Source organism: Scyliorhinus canicula, chromosome 18 (assembly GCF_902713615.1).
Source record: "Scyliorhinus canicula chromosome 18, sScyCan1.1, whole genome shotgun sequence".
Lineage (NCBI taxonomy): Eukaryota > Metazoa > Chordata > Chondrichthyes > Carcharhiniformes > Scyliorhinidae > Scyliorhinus > Scyliorhinus canicula.
The window spans coordinates 24,581,907-24,594,107 of NC_052163.1; the positions used below are offsets into that span (position 1 = coordinate 24,581,907).

General features: G+C 47.6%; 1 protein-coding gene across 1 annotated transcript in view; it reads left to right on the forward strand.

The window, feature by feature from the left end:
- Positions 1-11,160, forward strand: part of nploc4 (NPL4 homolog, ubiquitin recognition factor) — a 97,825-nt gene extending 86,665 nt beyond the window's left edge. Inside the window, exons 16-17 of the mRNA XM_038776743.1 lie at positions 7,456-7,558; positions 10,822-11,160. Coding sequence (XP_038632671.1) covers positions 7,456-7,558; positions 10,822-10,979 — 261 coding nt within the window. The 3' untranslated portion in view covers positions 10,980-11,160. The remainder of the gene's footprint in view (positions 1-7,455; positions 7,559-10,821) is intronic.
- Positions 11,161-12,201: the final 1,041 nt, after the last annotated feature.

Below are 12,201 nucleotides of genomic sequence, written 5' to 3' on the forward strand. Positions count from 1 at the left end.
GATTGAGCATATATCTTGTGCAGCAGTATCATCCGCTTTTCTATTTTTGCCTGTCATCCAAGTTCTTCAATTGTAAAATAAACCCCTTTATAAAGACCATAGAATTAAGTTCAAGTCTGGATTTGCTCAAAAATTTTACTTCCATGGTTCAAGATAATCATTTATTGAGGGAATGCAGCACGATTAAGTTCCTTTTGTATTAGTTTTAAACTTTCAAAATATCTGGAAGTAATATATTTTAACTGAAGGCAGATGTGTTTTTAAAACAAAGAAAAGAAAACTCATTCTCATTGCGGAAAGATTTCAGTTGTTTACTGATATAATCAAGAGTTTCATTCAAAATGTGCTATGACCTGCATCTGCCAGCCACAAGTGAGCTTCCCTAAGGAAGTGGGATTCCGTGAAGAAGCATATCAGAACACAAATCATGCTTGAAGCAAGGATTTCCCTTAACCGGCACTTGGTGCAGTTCTTTTTTTTTTAAATAATTTTTATTCAAGTTTTTTAATAACAATAACAAATTTTCTCCCCGCAATTTAAAACAAACAAGGTGTGTTACCACACCAAAACAAAACAAGAAAATAACTTTTTTTCCCCCCCCCCCTAAATAAATAATAACAAATAGCAATACAAGAAAGAAGAAAATAACATAACAAACCCCCCAACCATCACCAAACCCACTGCCCCCCCCCCCCCCCCCCCCCCCGGGTTGCTGCAGAGACCGACCACTCTCTACCCCTTCGCCAGGAAATCGAGAAAGGGCTGCCACCGCCGAAAGAACCCCTGTACCAACCCCCTCAGGGCAAATTTCATCCTCTCCAACTTGATGAACCCAGCCATGTCGTTGATCCAGGCCTCCGGACTCAGGGGCCGCGTATCCCTCCACTGTAACAGAATCCTGCGCCGGGCTACTAGAGACGCAAAAGGCAGAATATCGGCCTCTCTCTCCTCCTGCACTCCCGGCTCCGAAGCTACCCCAAAGATCGCGAGCCCCCAGCCCGGCCTGACCCTAGACCCGACCACTTCCAACAAAATCCCCGCCACTCCCTTCCAAAACCCCTCCAGAGCCGGACATGCCCAAAACATATGGGTGTGGTTTGCCGGGCCACCCAAACACCTCCCACACCTGTCTTCCCCTCCGAAAAACTGGCTCATCCTTGCCCCCGTCATGTGAGCCCTGTGCAGCACCTTCAGCTGAATTAGGCTGAGCCGTGCGCAAGAGGAGGAAGAATTCACCCTCTCCAGGGCGTCCGACCACGTCCCATCCTCAATCTCTTCCCCAAGCTCTTCCTCCCATTTCGCTTTGAGCTCATCTACTGAGGCCTCCTCCTCCGCCTCCTGCATCAGTTGGTAGATAGCCGAGATCTTCCCTTCCCCGACCCACGTCCCCGAAAGCACCCTGTCCTGCACCCCCCTTGGCTGGAGCCGCGGAAACTCCTCCACCTGCCTCTTAACAAAGTCCCTGACCTGCATATACCTAAAAGCGTTCCCAGGGGGGAGGTTCCACTTCCCCACCAGCTCCTCCAGTGTCGCGAACTTCCCATCCAAGAAGAGGTCCCCAAACTGTCTGATGCCTGCCCTGTGCCAACTCCCAAATCCCCCACCCGTTCTCCCTGGCGCAAAACGGTGATTGCCCCGTATCGGGGCCCAAACTGAGGCCTTCACTTCCCCCCTATGCCGCCTCCACTGTCCCCAGATTTTGAGGGACGCAACCACCACCGGACTCGTGGAGTACTTTGCCAGGGAGAGTGGAAGTGGGGCCGTCACCAAGGCCTCCAGACTCGTGCCCGCACAGGATGCCACCTCCAGCCTCTTCCATGCGTCACCCTCCCCTTCTGTCACCCATCTGCGAATCATCGCCACGTTCGCCGCCCAATAATATCCACACAGGTTGGGCAGCGCCAGGCCCCCTACCTCCCTTCTTCGCTCCAAAAATACCCTCCTTACTCTCGGGGCCTACCGCGCCCACACAAACCCCAGAATCGACTTATTCACCCTTCTAAAAAAAGCCTTCGGGTTCAACATGGGGAGGCACTGGAAAAGAAACAAAAACCTCGAGAGCACCGTCATTTTAACCGACTGGACCCTGCCCACCAATGAGAGCGGAAGCGCATCCCGCCTCCTGAACTCCTCCTCCATCTGCCCCACCAGCCTCAAAGTTAAGCCTATGCATAGCCCCCCAGGTCCTAGCCACGTGGACCCCAAGATACCTAACGCTCCCCGCAGCCGTCCTCAACGGGAGTTCCCCATCTCCCTCTCCTGACCCCCCGGGTGCAGGACAAACAGCTCGCTTTTCCCCACATTTAGTTTATATCCCGAAAAGCCCTCGAGTATCCTCAGCACCTCTGGCATCCCCTCCGCCTGGTCCGCGATTTACAGCAGCAGATCATCTGCATACTGCGACAACCGATGCTCCTCTCCCCACACAATCCCCCTCCAACTCTTCGAGTCCCTCAGCGCCATGGCCAGGGGCTCAATTGCTAACGCGAAGAGCAGGGGAGACAATGGGCACCCCTGCCTTGTCCCTCTGGAAAGCCGAAAGTCCTCTGACATCGTCCCATTCGTCACCACACTCGCCACCGGGGAGCTGTACAGCAACCTCACCCAGCTAATGAACCCCTCACCAAACCCGAACCTCCGCAACACCTCCCACAGGTAACTCCACTCCACCCTATCAAAAGCTTTCTCCACATCCATGGACGCCACTATTTCTGACTCCCCAACCACCGGTGCCATCATCATAACATTCAGGAGCTTCCGCACGTTGGCATTCAATTGTGTCCCCTTTACAAACCCCGTTTGGTCCTCATGAATCACCGTCGGGACCACATCCTCCACCCTCCTGGACAGCACCTTTGCCAACAGCTTGGCATCTACGTTAACGAGTGAGATCGGCCTATAAGACCCACACTGAAGGGGGTCCTTGTCCCGCTTCAGGAGCAAAGAGATAATTGCCCTGGACATCGTCGGGGGCAAAGCCCCCCCCCCCCCCCCCCCCTTCCCTGGCCTCATTCAGGGTCCTCACCAGCAGCGGGCCCAGCAAATCTGAAAATTTCTTATAAAATTCCACCGGGAACCCGTCAGGGCCCTGGCGCTTTCCCTGTCTGCATGCTTCCCAGCGCCTCCACCAACTCCTCCAGCTCAATTGGGGACCCCAAACCCTCCACCCGCTCGTCCCCTACTCTTGGGAACTCCAGCTTATCCAAAAAGCGGTCCATCCCGCCTGCTTCCCCGGGGGGTACCGCCTGATATAGCCCCTCATAAAAAGATCTGAACACCCCATTGATGTCCTTTCCACCCCGCACTAAGTTCCCACCCGCATCCGTGGCTCCCCCAATTTTTCTAGCTGCCTCCCGCTTCCGGAGCTAGTGAGCCAACATCCAGCTTGCCTTCTCCCCGTACTCATACACTGCCCGCTGTGCCCTCCTCCACTGCGCCTCCGCCTTACGGGTGGTTAAAATGTCACACTCCGCCTGGAGACTGCGCCACTCCCTCAGAAGCCCTTCCTCTGGGGTGTCTGCATATCTCCTATCCACCCTGACCATCTCCTCCACCAGCCTCTCCCTCTCGACCCTCTCCCCCCCCCTCTCCCTGTGCGCCCGAATAGAGATCAGCTCCCCTCTAACTACTGCCTTTAGCGCTTCCCAAACCATCCCAACCTGCACCTCCCCGTTGTCATTGGTTTCCAGATACCCCTCGATACCCCTACGGATCCGACCGCACACTTCCTCCTCTGCCAAAAGTCCCACATCCAACCTCCACAGAGGGCTTTGATCCTTCCCCTCCCCCAGCTCCAGGTCCACCAAATGTGGAGTATGATCAGAAATGGCTATCGCCGAATACTCCGCCCCCACCACTCTCTGGATCAGCGCCCTGTTAAGCACGAAAAAGTCAATCCAGGACTACGCCTTATGAACATGGGAGAAAAAGGAGAACTCCCTGCCCCCCGGCTTCAAAAACCTCCAAGGGTCCACCCCTCCCATCTGATCCATGAACCCCCTCAGCACCAAGGCCACTGCCGGCCTCCTGCCCGACCTAGACTTCGAGCGGTCCAGAGCCTGATCCAGCACCATGTTAAAGTCCCCACCCAGAATCAGTCTCCCTGTCTCCAGGTCCGGAATCAGGCCCAGCATACGCCGCATGAAGCCTGCATCGTCCCAGTTGGGAGCATAAACATTAACCAAGACCACCCGCTCCCCCTGAAGTCTCCCACTCACCATCACATATCGACCTGCACTCTCCGCCACCATTTTGGACGCGACGAACGACAGGCTCTTACCCACCAAAATTGCCATCCCACGGTTCTTTGCATCAAGCCCCGAGTGAAACACCTGTCCCACCCAACTCTTTCTTAGCCTCATCTGATCCGTAATCCTGAGGCGCGTCTCCTGGAGCATAGCCACATCCGCTCCGAGCCCCCTCAAGTGAGCCAAGACCCGGGATCGCTTCACCGGACCATTCAGCCCCCTCGCGTTCCATGTGACCAACCGAACCCGAGGGGCCGTCCCCTTCCCCCTACGCCGATCAGCCATAGTCCTTCCTCAACCCACCACGTGCCCGGGGAACCCCCCAAGCCCGCTCCCCATGGTGGCAAACCCCCCCCCTCACCATCCATTCCCTCACAGTCCCTGCAGCAACAACTCGGCACCCCCCCCCCCCCCCCCCCCCCCCAAAGCTAGGGCCCCCCTAGCTGCATTACCCCCAACATTATACTTCCGTGAGTCAGTTGACTTCTGCTGACCCCGGCTACTCCCGCCATAACCACGACCCCCCCCCACCCGGATGCAACACAGCCGCCAATCCCTCCCTCCCAGCGCCGGCCCCTCCCCCAATTCCTCCGGCGCGGGAAGAAAGCCCGCGCTTCCATCCCGCCCCTCGACCCAACACGAGGGAAAAAGACGGACACATGACCCACCGAGACCCCAAACTACTCCCCAACCCACCAGTGGAAAAAACAAAAAAAAGCCACCACAATAAATAACCAACAGCCCCAAAGAAACCCCGAAAGAACCCAAATAACCATAACTCAAATAGCAAAAATGGCGAAAACAAACAGGAAACAACTATCAGCAAACACAACCAATATGGGCGAAAGGATACCCAAGAGGACAAAGCCTCCAAGCAAAGTACATTTCCCCTTGGTCCGAATCCAAGTTCTGAGCCTGGACAAAAGCCCAGGCCTCCCCCGGAGAGTCAAAGTAGAGCTGGCGGTCCTTGTTCGTGACCCAGAGGCGAGCCGGCTGTAGAAGGCCAAACTTCATCCCCTTCCTGTGGAGCACTCCCTTCGCTCGATTGAAGCCAGCCCTTCTCCTCGCCACCTCCGCGCTCCAGTCCTGAAAAATCCGAACGTCCGTATTCTCCCACCTGCTGCTCCTCTCCTTCGCCCACCTCAACACGCACTCCCGGTCAACCAAGCAGTGAAAACGGACCAGCACCACCCTGGGCGGTTCGTTCGGCCTGGGCTTCCGCTGCAGCACTCTATGGGTGCCTTCCAGCTCCAGGGGACCACGAAACGACCCTGCACCCATCAGCGAGTTTAACATTAGGACAACATAGGCCGCCAAACCTGAACCTTCCAGCCCCTCCGAGAGGCCCAAAATCCGTAGATTCTTCCGGCGGGAGCGGTTCTCCATCTCCTCCATCCTCGCCTGCCATTTCTTGTGCAGTGCTTCGTGCGACTCCACTTTCACTGCCAGGCCCAAAAGCTCACCCTCATTCTCAGAGGCCTTGTGCCGCAGCTCCCGAATCTCCCCGGCCTGAGCCGTCTGCGTCGCCACCAGTTTGTCCAGTGAGGCCTTAAACGGCTCCAGAATCTCGGCTTTGAGCTCCATGAAGGAGCGCTGAAGCAGCTCCTGCTGCTCATGCGCCCACAGCTGCCACACTGCTTCCCCACCCGCCGCCATCTTGCCTTTTCTGCCTCTCGCCGTTCTGAGGTAAACCGATTTTTGGACCGCTCCGCTGCGAGTCCAGTCCATCCACCGGCTGCTGGGCACACTGGCTGTGTTTCCCCCGGGGGAAAAGTCTAAACAGCGGCATTGCGGGCTCTTAAAAGAGCCCGAAAATCCAAAAACATGCGGCTTAGCTCCGCATTGCCGCCACCGGAAGTCCTCCACTTGGTGCAGTTCTAGATGAGGCTGCTTCAGGATGGCTGGGGCCCTCCCTAATTTTGGGAGGGATGGGTGACATACCTTTTTTAACCACTGATACTTCATTTCACAGCACTCTGGTTTTAGCAAAGCCTCGGGTCATCGTGTCCTAATGGGGTTTAGTTACATGTTATGTAGCTAGTATCCGCCACAGAAAGCCAGATGCTTGGAGATAGAAATTGTACCTAGTAAAAGACTAGCAGAACCGTGAATTTGCAGGTACCAAATATACTGGGAAAGCTTGGGCGTGATGTGCATAGATATTGACTAGTACTATATCATGGTACAGTATTTCCTGAGTGTGGGTATTTGCTTCTGCAAATCTGTTGTCATTTTGAAAACTATTATGCCTCATCTAACTGTTCATTCCTAAGAATAAAAGGATTAATCATGAAATCTTTCTTACATTTGGATTAATACTTTATTTTGGTGGCCTTGATGAATTTATTGTTATTACTATGCCATAATCCTACTCGATTGTGTTTTTGGTATCCTTTGTAAAGTAAATCTGCCTGGAGTGTGAGGTGCTGAAAATATACTTATTGTATTGAAAAACCTCAATGTTTAAAATAAATATTTATGCTCTTTTTTTAATGCAAACTACGCACGTAACCAACTTTTCAGAAACTGCAGCCGTGATGTCAATGTGTCAGGTTATAGTATTTTCTTCAAAGCCTGCCCTTCACACAGAAATGGGTGCAGCATCCTTTTTCAAAGTATTGATTATTCTGACAAGGACATATCAGTTCTCTGCAATTGTATATGTTCACAAAACTCTTTAAATCATAAGTGTTCTTTTGTATTTTTTCAACATAAATGAATTATGTTCTTGATAATTATGAATTGGTCTCATTTCTCAAAGTCTAAGGAATGGTTATGTAAGAGTCTGAGCAAATCTGTGCTTGAATGTCAGTGAGTACTTGTGAATGAGAATTTCTGGCAAGCTGGTGACAAATTTATGACTTGATGCTGTTATTTAAGTGCTTTATCTTAGTCCTACATCTGTAAGTTGATTATTTTTATCTATTATCTCACTAACACAACAGCTGTAACTTGTGTTTATCCTAATTCTCAAGGTTTCTGTTCAAAAATAGCAAATCCCAAATGTCACTTCCACTGGTTATTTAACGTTGGCTTTGAAGTAAACGGATTCAGTTGAAGTTATTACGAACAAGTTAATTAAAGTCCTCTCTCATCTCTTATCCAAAGGCGTTCATTTTTATGCATTAAATAGCATCCAAGTGACCTGCACAATTACCATTTTACCTATTTTCACGTGTAACCTTCGCTGTTTCATATCTTTTAACAGGATAGTATCAACTTGTTGTTGGAAGCAGTGAAAACACGGAATGAGGAACTTGCCCAGACCTGGAAGAGATCGGAGCAGTGGGCTACCATTGAACAACTTTGCAGTAAGGAGAAAAAGGGGGGTTGGATAGTGGCAGCTTGTTGAAACACTAATTGTAAAATATATGAATTGTCAACCTATTACATATTTGTTTCACATGCTAACTAACGGTAGATCTGAAGTTAACACTGAGTTGCTAGATAGCTACTAATATATCTGGAGCTGTCAAATACCAACTTCTTGAATACTTTTTGTTACATAGTAGGCATCACTGGTATTGTTGTTCAATCTTCACAATGAGCTTTTTTCAAATATAAATTTAGAGTACCCAATAATTTCTTTCCAATTAAGGGGCATTTTAGCGTGACCATTCTACCTAACCTGCACAACTTTGAGTAGTGGGGGTGAAACCCAAGCAGACACGGGGAGAATGTGCAAACTCCACACGGACAGTGACCCGGGGTTGGGATCGAACCTGGGACCTCGGCGCCATAGGCAGCAGTACTAACCACTGCGCCATCGTGCTGCTCAATGAGCAATTGTTATGGACAGGAAGGAAGTTAATTTAAACAGTCCTGATTTCACCCCTCAACCACTCATTCATAAACAGTACACTATTTTGATTTCACCATTTATAAGTGGTGGCATATTTTCTCAATTCCCCAGTTATGGTGTGATCCAAACAATTCCACAGCAAACTCAAAATAGGTAGTTTATTGACACACTCAGACATGCAACATGGCCTCCTTGTTTAACTTAAACAATAATCGAGATCAATCGAGAAACAACAATGTACAGGGCAGAAACCACAGAATAAAGAATTACTGTTTCACGTGAGTCTAGAGTCCAGAATCAAAGTCCAATGGTGTATTCTTTCACAGAGTCGGAAGGCTGAAGACTGCTGAATAATTCAGTTTTCCAGTAGAGGCAACTTCCACGATGGGATAGGCATGTAGAGAAGAATTAATTTTGTGGACACTGTACAGAAATTCAGAGGTTCCAGTAGAAACAGTGTAGATGGGGCCAGGCGTTAAAACCTGGACAGAGTTCTGATTCTGAGCTGCTGCGTGCTAGGTGGACGATGACAGACTGATTGGCAGAGCAGCAAGACAGAGTAACTGGCTGAAAAAGCAAAGAATGAATGCCTTCAGGTTAAGGGAAGGTGTGAAAAAGGGTAGCATAGTGGTTAAAGTACCTAACCAGCAGTCCAAAAGTTAGATCCTCAAGTTATGAAGTTAAATTCCCCAATTCTGTTTAATTTGTGGCCCATCAGTAAAGAATTACAGTAAAAGCTGGTTCACCAATGTTGTGTTGGGAAAAGGAACCTATAGCTCAGGGGTGGGCAAACTTTTCCGTGCAAGGGCCACATTCAGAAATTCACAATTTTAAAGGGCCGCATAGTATATTAAGTAAAATAATTAATATTTAAAACAGCCAAAATAAAAGGTTTTTAAAGAAAAAAAAGCAATTAATTTTTATTAATTAATATTTTAAAGTAGAAACTTCACATGAAACACATGTTGTGCCAAGCAATGATCACCCTACTCAAGTCAACGTATCCACCCTATACCAGTAACCCAAGAGCCCCCCCCCCCCCCCCATTAACCTTAAAATTAAAAAAAAAAAATTAAATTTTATTTTTAAAAAAAAAATTTTTTTTTTTTTTAAATGACTTGATCTTGGTGGGCCGCATAAAGACCTTTGGCGGGCCGCAGTTTGCCCACCCCTGCTATAGCTGCTCCACAGCCTGTCATTGCTCTTGATTCCTGGCCACATTGCAGAGTAGATGCTGAACGCTACCTCAGTTTAAAAATAATTGACGCTAATTACTAGGGGGAAGGAAATAAATGGAAACGAGAAGGAAAAGACTTGCATTAATATAGCGCCTTCCACAACATCTCCCAAAGCTGATTACAACCAATGAAGTAGTTTATAAGCCATACACCACCCTGTCTTGGAACTACATTGTTGTTGGATCAAAATCCTGTATCTGCCTTTCTCAACAGCTCTGTGGCTACCCCTATACCAGGTGGACTGCAGCAGTTCAAGAAGGCATGAGCCACAAATGTTGACCCTCATGTCACATGAGAACTTTGCCATTGTCACCCATATTCAAAAAACCTTCCCTATCCCATTATGTTCTGTAACAAATGGTCAGGGCTTTGATAACTGGGGAAATGTTCTAGTTAGAGGGAGTTACCAGTGGTCAGTAACATTTGTATTTCACTTTTATTTTCCAAAATGATCTTTTTCCTTGTAAGCCTCACATTAAATATTTTCTGTAACTGAGATGGCAGATCAGCAACTTATTAGTCCTTAAATATCTGTAAATTAGTTTGTAGGTGTTGGGTGAGAAAAATATGCTCTTCCAATTCAGAGTTACTTCGTCCTCATTTGGATGCATGAGAGTGGATCTTTTGAAACACAGATCTATTTGGAAGTCTTGCAAATCTGATCATGCAGGAGTTTTCTATACAAACTTTACTTCCCTTTCTGGGTGCCATGTCTTCTACATCTCATAAACAGTAGGTTCGGACGGCATGGTAACACAGTGGTTAGCAGTTAGCTCCAGGGTCTCTGGTTCGATTCCCGGCTTGGGTCACTGTCTGTGGAGTCTGCACGTTCTCTCCGTGTCTGCGTGGGTTTCCTCCGATGCTCCGGTTTCCTCCCACAGTCCAAAGATGTGCAGGTTAGGTGGGTTGGCCACGATAAATTGGCCTTCGTATCCAAAAGGGTTGGGCGGGGTTGCTGGGATGGGGTGGAGATGTGGGGTATTCTTTCCAAGGGCCAGTGCAGACTCGATAGGCCGAATGGCCTCCTTCTACACTGTAAATTCTGTGATTCTAGTAGATGTGTTAGAATATGATGAATATACTCAAAGCATTGGTTTACTTAACCAAACTTTAAGCACTATTTCTCTTGATATAAGATTTGTATTATATTCAGTTTACACAAAGCTAGTGTTTTGAAAAGGGTGCCATTTTATTTGAACTGTACAGATGTCCAATCATGTCCCTTTTTACTGAATATGGAACGATAAACCTCCTGGTAAATTCTGTACTGCTGCTTGGTAACAGAAAGCAAGCACGAGATCAGAATCTGAATTGTTTTCAGAATGTTAATGTTAGATGGCTGGGTCTTCCGATGTCTTGATGGTGACCAACTCGGAAGTTTGGTGTGCTTCTGTGTCACACTGTTGCCCATAATCATCTTACTCGTGCTTAACTCTACCTAAATGAATTTGTATGTTGCGTGCACCTATTCACGTGGACTGTTGTTTTTTATTCTTTGAGGCCTAGATACTAATCAGTTGTTATCTGCTTACAGGTACAGTGGGTGTTCAGCCACACAGTGCTTCAGAATATGGTGCACTGGGAGGATCTCCGCAGTCTGCTCCCACTGCTATGTGGTCTTGTAGACACTGCACCTTTATGAACCACCCGGGCACCGACCAATGTGAGATGTGCAACCTTCCTAGAACCTAGCCAGCAGCAAATGAAAGCCGGATTTGGCCATACCATTTGACCCTTTTTGTCCATTTGGGAAGACAAGGTGGCTGCCAGGGCACTCTGGATCTAGCAAGAAAATTCTACAAGTGAACTTGTCTTCTTGAGATCTGCCTGGACGTTATTAATTGAGATTAAATGAAAAAATTACTAAATACAACTTTTATTTTCAAGGACTTTTAATTTCTTCCACATTTTGATTGAATGGTTTTTGAGAAAATTCCACTACTTATGCAGAACAATTCCTTTGGGGGTTAATAATGAGACGCTTGTCTTGTTCATTTATAGTTATCAAATTTGGAGAGCAAAATCTAATCACCAGCTCGGGGACAACTGGTGAAGATTAACTTTCACCAAATGCAATGGAAGGGTTTCAAATGAAGTGAATTTAGCCAGTCACCCAGATTGTTCAACTGTGTGGTGTAAAACTGTGACCACCCACCAAAAACAGTTTCAAAAGCTGTTGCTGAATATGGCAGGTTTTGCTTTATGCTGTGTCAGATTTTATCAATGAGGATAAGTCGTAGCAGACTGAAGATTCAGCACTGTGTATATGTTATTGCAGTCCTTTTTGGCAGTGGCAAGATAGGTTAAACACGTGAAGATACTTCAAATGTGTTACTTTTGCTAATCCGCAACATTTCCCCAGCCTTGACATTTACACCTCTTGTTGATGACCTTACAAACTCTTACAGTTGAATGTTGGCCTTTATGACATTGAGGTGACCATAATGCTTGGAGCATACAATTAAATTTAGACCAACTTGAAATCCAATAATGTTTTCCCGTGAAAATATCAGAAAACCAGTGTTTAAAGAAACGCACCATTGTCTGATAGTATGTACAGTTAAATGTATTTCTGTGGAATAGAACATGCAAGGATGAGTCATTTAAATATGACCCATATTTGACTAGTACTATGCCCTTCAAAACTAGTTGTATTGCTTTAAAGTAATCTGTCCAGTTGCTTTTTGATGCACATCCATTTTTATAATGTGCCGGTGACCGGGACTGAAAGTGTTGGGTTGCAACTTCAAATACAAGAAAAACCTAAATATTGTTGTTACAACTAGAATGCACATCAGTAAATAATGGGACAAATGTATAATTGCAGACTTCAATTCAGCCATTTGACTTGTATTTTCATACACTTCCACTTGCCAAGGCATGCTTTATAAATTAAGCTTCAGTGTTGGCGCCT